Source organism: Pygocentrus nattereri, chromosome 7 (assembly GCF_015220715.1).
Source record: "Pygocentrus nattereri isolate fPygNat1 chromosome 7, fPygNat1.pri, whole genome shotgun sequence".
Lineage (NCBI taxonomy): Eukaryota > Metazoa > Chordata > Actinopteri > Characiformes > Serrasalmidae > Pygocentrus > Pygocentrus nattereri.
The window spans coordinates 23606834-23622989 of NC_051217.1; the positions used below are offsets into that span (position 1 = coordinate 23606834).

Consider the following 16156-nt stretch of genomic DNA (forward strand, 5'->3'; position numbering starts at 1 on the left):
CTTACTTAGCGTTGCGTGCCTGGAGACCAGCGTCCTCTGTCTTACTCTCCAGAGAGAGCTCGTTTTTAAAGGTGTCCATGCTCCTTTGTGGGGAGTGGTTATGGTGGCTCCATCTCTCCACCGCCACAGTGCATTTTCAAAATGCACATTAACAGATTCATTTTGACCATTCTGTCTCCCTCATTAAGGTGGTGCAGGACTTCAACCAGCAGCTGTTTCTACAGGAGAATCCTGTTTTCCACAAAGTACAAGACTTCCAGTTTCAGCCTTGTGACAGTGACACGGTGAGTCTCATACGCACAGACGCACTTCATTTATGTGCAGTATTTTACATGTTGCTTATGAAAGTCGCACAACTGTAACGGAATGTTTCTTAATAAATGACAACAAAACGTGGCTGACAAATTCAACAAGAACAAGAAGTCTGCAATAAATACATTTAATTAGAGTTTTATAACTAAAGGTGAGACTTCCTTCTTTCCATTCTATAATTTGATGTTGCAGTTAGATTCTTTACACAATTACAGTCACAGGCTAAAATGAATTCATTCACTAAATTCACGTTGCAGTACAGCGTCAATGTCGAAGTACTAGAACAAGTTTTGAAGAGCTAGTGTTGAACAACTACTGGCAGCATTGAACAAATAGCACCAAAGTTGGACCAGCACCAGTGTTGAGGAACTAGTGCCAGTGTTGAAGAAACAACACCAGTATTTAAGAAATAGCACAAGTGTTGAGCAAATGGCATCACTGTTGAAGAACTAGGACCAGTGTTGAGCAACTAGCGCCAGTGTTGAAGAACTAGGACCAGTGTTGAGCAACTAGTGCCAGTGTTGAAGAACTAGGACCAGTGTTGAGTGACTAGCACCACTGTTGAAGAACTAGGACCAGTGTTGAGCAACTAGTGCCAGTGCTGTAGAACTAGGACCAGTGTTGAGCAACTAGTGCCAGTGCTGAAGAACTAGGACCAGTGTTGAGCAACTTGCACCACTGTTGAAGAACTAAGACCAGTGTTGAGCAACTTGACCCACTGTTGAAGAACTAAGACCAGTGTTGAGCAACTTGCACCACTGTTGAAGAACTAGGACCAGTGTTGAGCAACTAGCTCCAGTGTTGAAGTACTAGGACCATTGTTGAGCAACTAGCTCCAGTATTAAAGAACTAGGACCAGTGTTGAGCAACTAGTGCCAGTATTGAAGAACTAGGACCAGTGTTGAGCAACTAGCTCCAGTATTGAAGAACTAGGACCAGTGTTGAGCAACTAGCTCCAGTATTGAAGAACTAGGACCAGTGTTGAGCAACTAGCTCCAGTATTGAAGAACTAGGACCAGTGTTGAGCAACTAGCTCCAGTATTGAGGAACTAGGACCAGTGTTGAGCAACTAGCTCCAGTATTGAAGAACTAGGACCAGTGTTGAGCAACTAGCTTCAGTATTGAAGAACTATGACCCTTGTTGAGCAACTAGTGCCAGTGTTGAAGAACTAATGTTGAGCAACTAGCTCCAGTTTTGAAGATCTAGGACCAGTGTTGAAGAACTGGTGTTGAAGAACCAATTCCAGTGTTGAAGAACTAGTGTTGAGGAACTAGCACCAGTGTTGAAAACCCAACACCAGTCTTGAAGAACTAGGGCCAGTATTAAAGAACTAGGGTCAGCATCGAATGACTAGCAATAGAAGTTGAAGAACCTACAACAGTTTGTTGAATTGGTAACAGGCCAAAGAAAGACCAGCAGTGTTGAAGAACCAGCAGCAGTATCAAAGAACTACCGACTAATTAGAAGAGCTAGCCCAGTGATGGATAATCAGCAGCCTCTCACAGAAGTAGCGGTAATGTGGAAGAGTCAGTGCCATTAAGGCTGAGTAATTATGGGCTTTTCTTCCGTGAGAATTTTCCCTTGAACGCTGTTCTTCGTACTGCTTTTGCCGTTTTTTTCTGTTTTCCTCAACTGAAAGGTTGTTGTGTTTTGAATTAAAGTGCCTCTTCGTCTCCACGCTGTGAAACACACACAGAAGCTTCTGTTGTGGCCAGAAAGGGAATCGTTTCTGCCTTCATCTTCATCAGGAATCTCTGCGTTTTTGAAGACTGAGATTTTATTTAGATGCTACATCTTTATCACTCATCACCTTCGCACTCACACGTTTCAGCGTCGTGCTGCACCTCAGGAAGAGGAAAAACGGCTCTCTCTATATTTATCCTCTCCAGCAGACGCGTCCAGACGCCCGTGAGACTGAACACTCGCTCACTCGTGATTTAGCAGCAGCAGCGCTGATTAAAACATCTCCCTGAGTTTAAAACGGCTGTTTAGTCTTTTTTTGTCTTTATTTTGAACGCTCGAACTAGAACGCTCTCTCTCTCTCTCTTTCTCTTTCTCTTTTCTCTCTCTTTCTTCTCTCCCTCTCCTTCTCTCTATCCCTCTCTATCCTTGTCTTCTCTCTCTCTCTTCTCTCCCTCTCTCTCCTTCTCTTCTCTCTCCTCTTCCCTCTCTTCCTCTTTCTCTCTCTTTTCTCTCTCTTGCTCTTTCTCCTCTCCCTCTCTCTCCTTCTCTTCTCTATCTCTCAGTCTCTCTCCCTTCTCTCTCTCTCTCTCTTTATCCTACATCTCTCTCCTCTCTCCCTCTTGCTCTCTCCCTTTCTCTCCTTCTCTTCCCTCTCTCTCTCTCTCTCCTCTCTCTCTCCTACTTCTCTCTTTCTCTCTTCTCTCTCTGTCTCTATCCTACATCTCTCTCTTCTTTCTCCCTTTCTCCTACTCCTCTCTTCTCTTGCTCTCTTCTCTCTCTCTCACTCCTCTCTCTTGCACTCTCTCTCTTCTCTCCCTCTCTCTTTACCCTACATCTCTCTCCTCTCTCCCTCTCTCTCTCTCTCTCTCCCGCTGTTTCCTTCTCTTCCCTCTCTCTCTCTCTCTCTCCTACTCCTCTCTTCTCTTGCTCTTTTTGTTCCTTCTTTCTTGTTTTTCCCGCCTCGTGTGACATGCTGTCAGCTTATTAACCCAAGTCTGAAGATCTCCTCTAATCTTCATCTTTCTTTTCCAGTTTTCATTCTCTTGTTCTCCTTCTAGAATCTTTTCATGGTTGCTGGATTTTGTCTTTGCTAACTTTGCTGTCTGAAAACTAAGGCTGTCCCTGATTAAGGATGTTATTAATGTGTTTATTACACTTTTTAAGCAAGACTGCATAATTGTCATTATTGTGCAGAGTCAATCAGAGCAGTTTGGTGTGAAATGGTTCATATCTCTTTACAGTGGTAGTGGTGATGGGAACCAGGGGTCGCCATGACTACAACACAAATATAGCCATTTTATTTACTGTCCAAAACCACCAGTGAACCTACACGAGTATTCTGAGTTTTTATGGAATGTTGATGATGGTAAAATAATGATAAATCTGATAAAGTGCCATATATGCACCTTGCCACAATTTAAAAAAATAATTTTAGGCCAAAACCTCTCAGGACTATCACAAGAAAAGCCATCAGGCAGTGGATTCATTACAATTTCATGTAATAACTCTCTGTGTGGGCGCTTTTAGAGGTGGACGTCTGATTCCTATCACCACCACCGACCCGTCAATGCTCCACCCACAACAATTCTTTCATAGTAACTGTTGCTAGGATGGACAAGCTTTTCAGCGCTGGTATAATCCAATTCATTCATGTATTTTAGAGTTTAGAGTCACTAGGTAATGTTGAGTTTCCAGATTGAAATGCTACATTATCGAGATAAGTTATTATCATAACTGACTAAGTTATTATTCTCACGTTTCGTGTGATGTCACACTGTACAGTCACCACCATTCTGAGGGCCGATTCAGGGTGACTGCGACATTCAGTCTGATATTTAACGTTTATGTTTCTCCATTCAAACCTCATTTAAATCAGAAACAGAGAGTAAAGCTATCCCGGTGGTCTGCAGCTCCATTAGGGGGGCGACTGTTCATCTCTCGGCTGTTAACATCAGCTAAAGTTCTCTAAAGGCCTGCATTGATCACATCTGTGTTAGTGAGCTGATGTCATTTCCCTACAATGATCAGAGTTTTTTCCTCTTTATGCAGCACCATGGGATCCTTTACCCACCATGGGATCCTTTACCCACCCTAACGTGAAGAGCCGCTGGGCTTCTGTGCTGTTAAAGGCTGTGAGAGACTCTCAGAATAGGGACAGGGGCTGAGCATGAGATCAATATAAATGTTAGGAAAACATTAATTTGGTTGTTTTCTGCCAGTTTAAATGGAACCAGGAGTTCAGGGGGAACAAGGATTGTAGACTATTTTATCGACTCTGTCGAGGTCACAATTTTCTCTTCCAGAGTAAGGAGAGTAATTTTAGCCGCCTTTCACTTCTAGTTACATACACGCGGAGCAGTAAAGCCAGAAATTCGGTCCCAGATGTGGCGGCCAGAAAAATCACGTGACTGAAACCCTGGGATACCTAACCGAAACTATAGAAATGTATCTGTTATTAAAACTACACAGGAATCAGAAGCAATACATCTGCCACTACGTTAACATTATCTTACTTACGCAACAATAAAAAAAAAAAATTAAATCTGATCTCTCACAAAAGTATCTCACACACACATATAATTAAAAATAATAATGCATTTTCATCTTTTGACAGTTTGGAGTTGGATTAAATAGATTTTTTCACCAGCATTCCGTAAAGCTTTCCCAACCTAGCTACAGTTGCTAGGAACTAATGCATTTGCAGAGAAAGTATGGATAGTTCTATTTGTTCACAAAGATAAAAAGATACATAGGTAAATAAATAAATAAACCGTCCAACGGGGCATTCTTCCACTGCACATTCAAAAACAAGACCTGATTCATTTCCTGGCTACTTTAATCATCTTAGGCAATGATTTTATTGCAGTTTTGTTCATTTTATGTCAGAGTTTCTAATTTGGTTAATTAGCTACTTTGCTCACTAGATATTGTTAGTTTAAACTATATGAATTAACTTTATGCACACAAACGTTGGTGATGGAATCATGCTTGGTGACTTTATCCTCACCTTGAAAATAAACCATTCTGTAAATTTGTTGTTTGAGCTGCACGTGTTGGCAAAGACAGAGGACAACTCACTTGAATAGGTCCTGTTGGTAAAGACCTTAACTAGATACCCAAAACTGTAAAACTCAGTGGCAAACTGGCTATTAGAGGGAGGCCTTCAGTTTGGTATATAAATGCCAAAACCCAGTCAAAACATGAGGAAAATCCACCTCTGCAGTAACACTATTCCTTTTGGATTCTTACAGTTTGTTAGCGCTAAGCAATGCCGGTTGGCATGAACGTTTTTGGCAGTTCTACATTGGAGTGCTGGATCAACAGCCAGTAGAGAAAGCACAGTTCCAGTTTTCTGGTTGCAAAGGTTTCCAGGACTTTGTGCAGTGGAAAAACAGCCTCAGTTGGCCAAGATTAGTGGACTGGTGGACGTAGAGGGGATGGCCTTAATGACAACTGATTCTCTCTTAACGTTTTTTCTCTTTGCCTTCCTGTCACTAACCTGTCTCTCCTCTAACTCTCTGTTTTCCTTATCCCCTCTCCCAACCTGTGTTTGCGCACCTCTCTGTATGTGGTTTCCTGGCTCAGACTCTGAGCTCCGTGCAGCAGTTGGTGGACATTGAGCCATCGGCGGTCAGTGTGATGAGAATGACCTTGGCCCAGGTAGAGCAACAACCTCGTTTTCCCCATCGTGCAACAGTGCGGTCAGTCCATTTCTGCAAGAACAGTGTCCACTAGGGGTGTAAGGGTGCACTGACGCATTGCAAGTTTGGTCAAATTACATGGTTTGGTTGATTTCTTAGTGTAAATAAGTGAACGCTTACAGCCCATGTGTCAAACAGAAGGCCCGTGGGCCGTATCAGGCCCGCCACTCACTCCCATCCGGCCTGCAGAAGTATTTTTATTTTGTTTTAATATTAGCCTGTTTCACAATGTGCTGCACTACAGCCCCCAGGATGCACTGCAATGTCATGTGCTCTGGCTCTCCTACCCCCAACAACAGTCTATAGGACAGCGGCTGTGTTGGTGTGTTGGTGTGTGTGTTGTGCTGGTCTGAGTGCATCAGACACAGCAGTGCTGAAGAACATAAACATAAAACATAAATGTGGCCTGTGCAAAGGTAAGGCACTGCTGGATTGATGCTAAATCAGACATGCAAAAAGTACTTATGAAGCGAAAGTTTTTTAATTAAATAGTGTTAAAATATGTTCATTGTTAAAGGACAAACAGTTAGAAAAATTCCTGAAATGATCGCAGTTTACAGTAGTGGGCGACCGAACATTTTTCACAGGGAAGGGAGTTAAAGAACACCTTCTTGTGATAAAATCGCAGTATTGAACAGCCTCTCATGGCTTTTTGCTTCAGTATTTGCTGTGAGCTGCATTCCACTAGAAACAAATCCAGAATGGCTCATGTTAGACAAATTTGTGGTGTTGATATTTTATGGGTTTTTATAAATGGTTTCAATACATTTGTATTTAACAAATAAAAAGCTGTATGAAGATTTGATTTCGATACAGTCATTACGGTTCCTCTCCCTCTCAGATTTCACCTGGATTGTCTGGTTTATAATTCACAGAATTTGTGTGAATTTACAGATGTTATTGTACTAAATCGAATCCTAAAAAAAATGTAATCATTGTTAGGTTAGAGAGCTACACCCCTAGTGTCCACGTGTCCACCCTCAGCTCACTGCCATTGCATGTGTCTCTGAAAGCGCCCATGTGTATGTGTGTGATAGCAGTTGGAGACAGCAGTTTGCCACAGGTTTATCCTGTGAATATGACTGTACCTGCGTGGGAGAATTCAAATCATGCCCTTTTGTTAAAGCACGTCATGCTGCAGCTGATAGTTTTAGTACTCAGCGAGCCAAACCACATCACCATTCAGAACACTGCAGGGCAGTTACTAGTTATCCAGCTATTGGTTTTAAAAGTTCTGTACTCATTTAAAACTGGGCACAAGATGTCTTTTTCCAAGCATTTATTATTAAGATTGCAGTATATAATGTATAAATTTACCAGCCACTTTGAAACACCTGCCTTGTGCTTCCACTCTCTGGTCACTTTATTAGAAACACCTAACTTGTGCTTCCCGTAACTGGCCATTTTATTAGAAACACCTACCTTGTGCTTCCACTCACTGGCCACTTTATTAGAAACACCTACCTTGTGCTTCCACTTACTGGCCACTTTATTAGAAACACCTACCTTGTGCTCCTCGTAATTGGCCACTGTATTAGAAACACCCACCTTGTGCTTCCCGTAACTGGCCGCTTTACTAGAAACATCCACCTTGTGCTTCCACTCACTGGCCACTTTATTAGAAACACCTGCCTTGTGCTTCCACTCACTGGCCACTTTATTAGAAACACCTACCTTGTGCTTCCACTCACTGGCCACTTTATTAGAAACACCTACCTTGTGCTTCCACTCACTGGTCACTTTATTAGAAACACCTAACTTGTGCTTCCCGTAACTGGCCGCTTTACTAGAAACATCCACCTTGTGCTTCCACTCACTGGCCACCTTATTAGAAACACCCACATTGTGCTTCCCATAACTGGCCGCTTTATTAGAAACATCCACCTTGTGCTTCCACTCACTGACCAATTTATTAGAAACACCTACCTTGTGCTTCCCGTAACTGGCCATTTTATTAGATACACCTACCTTGTGCTTCCTGTAATTGGCCACTTTATTAGAAACACCTACCTTGCACTTCCACTCAATTGCCACTTTATTAGAAACACCTACTTTGTGCCTCTCGTAATTGGCCACTTTATTAGAAACACCTACCTTGTGCTTCCACTCAATGACCACTTGTTTGGAAACACCTCTTATGCACTTCCGCTCATTGGCCACTTTACTAGTGCTACAAGAGAGGGGTGTCTAATCAAATGGCCAGTGTGTAACTATACTACAGGCTATGTAAACACCCAGAGTTGTCCATGCTCAGTATGATAATTAGGATGGCACGGAGGGGTTCTCCTCTCCAGAACACACTTCCCACTTCCTGTATGCATGTCTTCTGATGATCACTGAGTCTGTATTTTTGTTCACGTCTTGTGAGCGATGTTCTCTGTTAGTGCTAAATTGATCGGTACAGTTTATGTAGATCCTCATGGAGGCAAATAGATCATTCATCATATAGTTTGTGATACACACACTCCTGCACACACACCTTTATATTTGTAGTCTGGACAGTGCTGTGTTCATTGTGAAATATCAGTAGCACTGCAAAAAATTCTACTGTGTCTTGGAAAGTGAAATTTTTATGTCTATTGAAAATATTTAATATTTTTGATTTTGAGATTGTTGTAAGAATACTGTGAGATTGTTTAATATCTAAATGTCCAGACATTTTTCTGGAGATTTTTATCTGTTATAAATCATTTTGTGTCTTGTTTTTTTAGCAGATAATTTTGCTTTTCTCTAGATAACATCACGTAAGAGATAGACAAAGAAAAATTATTATTATTATAAAGAATTTTATATTTATGTATCACCTTTCAAACAAATGCCCAAGGATGTTCTATATCAGGAAAATGATACAGTAAGACATAGAGAAATATGAAGAATGTACAGTAAAAAGGAAAATGTTAAATTAAGACTTTTTGGACGTCTGGTTCCTATCACCACCACTGTAAACAATTCTGACTCAGTGAATGGAAAGAGGTTTGGTGTGAAATTCTATTCTAGAGAAACGTAGAGTCAGAATTGTTCACAGTGGTGGTGATAGGAACTAGACATCCAAAGAGTTTAAAGGGAAATCCCACTGAGTTTAACAATTATGCTTAATTTATGCAGTCATTAAGATGTTAACAGATTCATTTACAGTGGTTTGCTACAAAATGGCACATTGGGAAACTTAGCAGCTTGGGCTCCTTTATAATGGTGGTTATAGGAACCAGGGGTCACAAAGTTTAACACAACCATAACACAAATATAGCCTTTTTATTTACTATCCAAAATGACCAGTGAACCAACACATCTGAGTTTTCATGTGGAATGTTGATGATGGTGAAATAGTGGTTAATAAAAAAAAAAAAGTTTCCTTTGGGGACTATTTTGCCTTGGAATGCCCTGCATGATGCTCCTCTCCACCATGAATGTACACTATATTACCTAATGTATTCACTCACCCATCCAAATCTTTGAATCCAGGTGTTCCAATCACTTCCATGGCCACAGGTGTATAAAACCAAGCCCCTAGGCCTGCAGACTGCTTCTACAAACATTAGTGACAGAATGGGTCGCTCTCAGGAGCTCAGTGAATTCCAGCGTGGTACCGTGATCGGACGCCACCTGTGCAACAAGTCCAGTCATGAAATTTCCTCACTACCTAATATTCCATAGTCAACTGTCAGTGGGATTATAACAAAGTGGAAGTGATTGGGAACGACAGCAACTCAGCCACGTAAAATGTCAGAGCGGGGTCAGAGGATGCTGAGGAGCATAGTGCACAGAGGTTGCCAACTTTCTGCAGAGTCAATCACTACAGACCTCCAAACTTCATGTGGCCTTCAGATCAGCTCAAGAACAGTGTAGAGAGCTTTATGGAATGGGTTTCCATGGCCGAGCAGCTGCATCCAAGCCTTACATCACCAAGCGCAATGGACTCTAGAGCAGTTGAGACATGTTCTCTGGAGTGACCAATCACGTTTTTCCATCTGGAAATCCAATGGGCAAGTCTGGGTTTGGCGGTTGCCAGGAGAACGGTACTTGTCTGACTGCACTGTGCCAAGTGTAAAGTTTGGTGGAGGGGGGATTATGGTGTGGGGGTGTTTTTCAGGAGTTGGGCTCGGCCCCTTAGTTCCAGCGAAAGGAACTCTTAATGCTTCAGCACCAAGAAATTTTGTGCTCCCAATTTCATGCTCCCAACTTTGTGGAAACAGTTTGGGGACGGCCCCTTCCTGTTCCAACATGACTGCGCGCCAGTGCACAAAGCAGGTCTATAAAGACATGGATGAGCCAGTTTGGTGTGGAAGAACTTGACAGGCCTGCACAGAGTCCTGACCTCAACCCAATAGAACACCTTTGGGATGAATTAGAGCGGAGACTGTGAGCCAGGCCTTCTCGTCCAACATCAGTGTCTGACCTCACAAATGCGCTTCTGGAAGAACAGTCAAAAATTTCCATAAACACACTCCTAAGCCTTGTGGAAAGCCTTCCCAGAAGAGTTGAAGCTGTTACAGCTGCAAAGGGTGAGCCGACATCATATTAAACCCTATGGATTAAGAATGGAATGTCACTCAAGTTCATGTGCGTGTGAAGCCAGACGACTGAATACTCTTGCCAATATAGTGTAAATTACATTTTAGGCCAAAACTTTATCTCAAAACTGAAATCAGTGTCTGTCAGCGTAGTGTCCAGAGGCTGGAGGCGCTTCCAGGAGACAGGCCAGTACACCAGGAGACGTGGAGGAGGCCGTAGGAGGGCAACAACCCAGCAGCAGGAACGCTACCTCCGCCTTTGTGCAAGGAGGAACAGGAGGAGCACTGCCAGAGCCCTGCAAAAGGACCTCCAGCAGGCCACAAATGTGCATGTGTCTGCACAAACGGTTAGAAACCGACTCCATGAGGATGGTATGAGGGCCCGACGTCCACAGATGGGGGTTGTGCTCACAGCCCAACACCGTGCAGGACGCTTGGCATTTGCCAGAGAACACCAGGATTGGCAAATTCGCCACTGGCACCCTGTGCTCTTCACAGATGAAAGCAGGTTCACACTGAGCACATGTGACAGATGTGACAGAGTCTGGAGACGCCATGGAGAGCGATCTGCTGCCTGCAACGTCCTTCAGCGTGACCGGTTTGGCAGTGGGTCAGTAATGGTGTGGGGTGGCATTTCTTTGGAGGGCCGCACAGCCCTCCATGTGCTCGCCAGAGGTAGCCTGACTGCCATTAGGTACCAAGATGAGATCCTCAGACCCCTTGTGAGACCATGCGGTTGGCCCTGGGTTCCTCCTAATGCAGGACAATGCTAGCCCTCATGTGACTGGAGTGTGTCAGCAGTTCCTGCAAGATGAAGGCATTGAAGCTATGGACTGGTCCGCCCGTTCCCCAGACCTGAATCCGATTGAGCACATCTGGGACATCATGTCTCCCTCCATCCACCAACGCCACGTTGCACCACAGACTGTCCAGGAGTTGGCGGATGCTTTAGTCCAGGTCTGGGAGGAGATCCCTCAGGAGACCATTCACCACCTCATCCGGAGCATGCCCAGGCGTTGTAGGGAGGTCATACAGGCACGTGGAGGCCACACACAATACTGAGCTTCATTTTGACTTGTTTTAAGGACATCACATCAAAGTTGGATCAGCCTGTAGTGTTTTTCCACTTTAATTTTGCGTGTGACTGTAAATCCAGGCCTCCATTGGTTAATAAATTAGATTTCCATTGATGATTTTTGTTTGATTTTGTTGTCAGCACATTCAACTTTGTACAGAACAAAGTATCCAATGAGAATATTTCATTCATTCAGATCTAGGATGTGTTATTTGAGTGTTCCCTTTATTTTTTTGAGCAGTGTATATAATAATAATAAGCTCTATCCTTCAAAATAAAAATAATATAAAGAATTATAAATAAAAGAAAAGATATAAGATATTTATGCTGTAGAGATATTTTTTAAAATATTGCACATAGAGTGTTGATTATATTGCACGCAGGAAAAGGTGATACATTCACTGTATGTTCTGTAGGTGTGTGAGGTCTAACGTGGGTGGAAGGGGCTCTAATGGGAGTACAGTCTAACAGCAGCAGGAAGGAAGGACCTGCGATGGCTTGGGGTGAAGCAGCCGATTACTGTGTATGAGGTGTTCTCCAGCATGGATGATAGTCTGGCCAACATCCTCCATCACCATGCACTGGGTCTATGGGGCTATCCAGGACAGAGCTGGCCTTCTTTCTTCATAACCATTTCATATAATATCTTTAAGGCACTTTTAGTGTTAGAGGCATTGAACTCTTCAGACATCTGGTTCCTGTCACCACCACTGTGAGCAGTACAGACCCCGTTTGTTAAAAGCAGAGCATTTCACATCAAACCACTCTGAATGACATTATCTACTTATATTAACCTTTTACTTATGTGGAGATTTGGAGAAATTGGTGGAATTGCCCTTTAAAGGTGCCTTGCATCTAGAGGGGTCTGACTGGAATTGAGGTTTTGTGCCAAAACAGTTATTAGGTAAGGTGTTTTAATTAAAAGGCCACAGCACAGAGATAAATTCTGTGCAGATATGACAGTTTAAAGAGTTTAGATTTGACCCGGTTTTGGCCGGTGGGGGGGTTCCTTTAAAGCAGCTTGAGGAATTAGGAAAACACCAGCTCTATCAGTCTGTCTCTCTCTGTGTCATCAGACATGCTGTCTCTCTGACTGACCACATGTCTGTCTCCCTCCCTGCTCCATGCTCCTCCACAGCAGCCTCATTCATGCATATTCCACTTGATTAATTAATCCCCTCTAAGCTCATTGGTCAGGATTGGGCTTCGGATGTGGTTCAGTGGGGAAAGAGGGGAAAGAGGGGAGGCTAAGCACAGTATCAGGAGCTGTGCTCTTGGGCTTGTTATTATGACCACTAAAAAATTAGAAAATTTTTTGGTTCATTTATTGTCACAATATTCATAAATATTCAGAATGTATTACAATCTATTTTCAATATGTAGTTGTTTTGTTTATGGATTGGTGCGGAAAGTTGCGCATTATAATATTGCAACATTTCTAAAAAGAAACCAAAATCCTCCCGTGATGAAATATATCTTTTAGAGAGTTCAGTATTCTGGTTAGCATTGCACAATATGGTTATAATACCATATTAAACTATTGCTACATATTGCATTAGCAGTGTACACCGATCAGACATAACATTCTGACCACCTCCTTGTTTCATTTTATCAGCTCCACTTTGTAGTTCTACAGTTACAGACTGTAGTCCATCTGTTTCTCTGATTCTGATTCTCTGATTCTCTGTTTCTTCTCACAGAGCAGGTACTTATTTGGGTAGTTGGTCATTCTCAGCACTGCAGTAACACTGATGTGGTGGTGGTGTGTTAGTGTGTGTTGTGCTGGTGTGAGTGGATCAGACACAGCAGTGCTGCTGGAGTTTTTAAACACTGTGTCCACTCACTGTCCACTCTGTTAGACACTACTACCTTGTCGGCCCACCCTGTAGATGTAAAGTCAGAGACGACAGCTCATCTGCTGCTGCACAGTTTGTGCTGGTCATCCTCTAGTCCTTCATCAGTGGTCACAGGACGCTGCCCACAGGTCGCTGTTGGCTGGATATTTTTAGTTGGTTGACTATTCTCAGTCCAACAGCGACACTGAGGTGTTTAAAAACTCCAGCAGCACTGCTGTGACTGATCCACTCAGACCAGCGCAACACACACTAACACATCCGTCAGTGTTACTGCAGTGCTGAGAATGATCCACCACCCAAATAGTACCTGCTCTGTGAGGGCCCATGGGGGTCCTGACCACTGATGAACAGGGTAACAAAGTATCAGAGAAACAGATGGACTACAGTCTGTAACTGTAGAACTACAACATGCACCTATACAGTAAGTGGAGCTGATATGATCATTTTATGCCTGATCGGTGAACATTCCACTCTATTGAAAATATATTAGTGATTCTAAACATTTAGTGACTAGCTACAGGCCTGTTGCACGTTGTACAGCATCTATGTCAGAACTGCAAAGACCAATGACAAAAACCATCAAGGAACACAGCTATACTGGGGATACTGATGGTCTTTGGGCCTCCAAGCTGATCTGGTTGGTGAAAAAATTTTAAACTCAGCCAAGCTGATATGTGTTGTACTACTTAACCGCTGCTGTGTTTGTGTTGTAGAGCCGGCAACTGGAGTCAGAAACGGGCACCACCGAGGAGCACAGCCTGAACAAGGAGGCGCGGAGATGGGCGACCCGCGTAGCCCGAGAGCACAAAAACATCATCCATTACAAACGGGTGAGATACACGCCGACACACTGTCTACCTCCAACACATTTTAATGGGGTTATTCATTTTCTGTCCCAAAATTGAGCATTGAAAATTATCACTGCCTGTAAGTTTCAATTCAGTTTCAGTGGTTTTGGTAGAATCAAGTAGAATCAAGTCTAATAATATTCAATACAGTATGCACTAATATTCATTCTTCAAGAAGTTCCCACTACAAGTGTACAGCCCGACACCTCTGTAGAGCTGTGCTATGCATGGCTTGTAATGGTGGTGCTGATAAGTATTGATTAATAGTGACTGTTGTGTAATTGCAGGCACTCGAAGAATGTGAGAGACAGGGGACCCCTCCCTCAGAGCAGAGCCGCAACGACCTGGAGTTTAAAATAGAGGAGGCCAAAGAGAACATCCGCAAAGCTGAGGTAAGCTTTGTGTATCTGTGTGCAAGGGCTTTAATTAGGACTGAAATTTAATTCTAACCCAAATGCAGCTTGAAACATTCTGAATCCGACTGTACAAACACGACTGTACCCTGACAGAACTCTGAATCTGTCTTAGTCCGACAAAGTTGTGTCTGAATCTGATAGTAACCTAATACAGTTCTGTTTGCATCCAACTGTAGCCCAACATAATTTTCTTAATATGACCATTGCTTGACTAAATTCTGAATCTGACAGTAACCTAATAAATCTATGTCTGAATCTGACTGTAGCCAAGCACAACTGACTGAATGTAGTCTGACAAAGTTCTTTCTGAATCTACCTGTAGCCTAACCAAATTCTGTCTGAATCTGACTGTTGCCTGACTAAATTTGGTCTAAATCCAATATTATCCTAATAAAATTGTGCATGAATCTGACTGTAGCCCAACATAATTGTCTAAATCTTACTGTAGCCTGACAAAATTCTAATTTTGGCTGTAACAAAACACAAATATCCACATTGTCAGACCAAAATCTTGTATTCATAATTTAAAAATACCTACTGTGCTTAATATTTTTGTATAAATTTCAAGATTCTGTCTGAATCTGATTGTAGCCCAACAAAAGTTTGTCTCAATCTGTCTGTGTGCAGACAAAATTCTGTCTGAATTCGACTGTAACCTGACAAAATTCTGTCTCAATCCGACTATAACCTAACAAAATTCTGTCCGAATCTGACTGTATCCTGATATAATTCTGTCTGGATCCTACTGCACCTTGTCAGAATTCTATCTGAACCTGACTGTAACCCCATAAAATTCGGTCCGAATCCGACTGTAACCCGACAAAATTCTTTCTGAATCTGACTGTAACCTGACAAAATTCTGTCTGAATCCAACTATAACCCGACAAAATTCTGTCCTAATCCAACTGTAACCCAACAAAATTCTGTGTTTATCCGACTGTAACCTGACAAAATTCTGTCAGAATCCGACTGTAACCCAACAAAACGCTGTGTTAATCCGACTGTAACCCAACAAAATTCTGTGCTAATCCGACTGTAACCTAACAAAATTCTGTCTTAATCCGACTGTAACTCGACAAAATGCTGTGAATCCGACGGTAACCTGATAAAATTCTTTCCGAATCCGACGGTAACCTGACAAAATCCTGTCCGAATCTGACTGTAACCTGACAAAATTCTTTCTGAATCCGACTGTAACCCAACAAAATTCAGTGTGAATCCGACTGTAACCTAACAAAATTCTGTCTGAATCCAACTGGTACCCATCAGAATTCGACTGTAACCCAACAAAACGCTGTGTTAATCCGACTATAACCCAACAAAATTCTGTCTGAATCCAACTGTAACTCGACAAAATGCTGTGAATCCGACTGTAACCTGACAAAATTCTGTCTGAATCCGACTGTAACCTGACAAAATTCTGTCTGAATCCGACTGTAACCCGACAAAATTCTGTCTGAATCCGATTGTAACCCAACACAATTCTGTCTGAATCCGACTGTAACCTGACAAAATTCTATTTGAACAAGAGTGAAGAGGTTTTAAAGCTTTAGTTTCTCTTGTTCACATTGTACTGTGTATCCCTCTCCTTACTGCTCTATTGATCATTTCTGAGGCCTGTCTGTCTGTCTGTCTGTCTGCCTTCCTGTGTGATCAATATGTCCACTTCTTTCCCCTCCTTCTCCTCCTCCTTAAAACAAAAAAAACATGTCTTTTCCTTTACTGCAGTCTCCTCTGGCTCCACCTTCTGGCA

At 42.5% G+C, this 16156-nt stretch overlaps 1 protein-coding gene across 3 annotated transcripts in view; it reads left to right on the forward strand.

The window, feature by feature from the left end:
• LOC108431165 (F-BAR and double SH3 domains protein 2) overlaps positions 1-16156 on the forward strand; it is a 168085-nt gene that overhangs the window by 125215 nt on the left and 26714 nt on the right. For 2 of the 3 annotated variants that reach the window (XM_037540167.1, XM_017704151.2), the window contains exons 10-13: positions 189-284; positions 5582-5656; positions 13853-13969; positions 14275-14379. In XM_037540167.1, the coding sequence (XP_037396064.1) occupies positions 189-284; positions 5582-5656; positions 13853-13969; positions 14275-14379 (393 nt within the window). The remainder of the gene's footprint in view (positions 1-188; positions 285-5581; positions 5657-13852; positions 13970-14274; positions 14380-16156) is intronic. The other variant, XM_017704152.2, reaches the window with a different exon arrangement.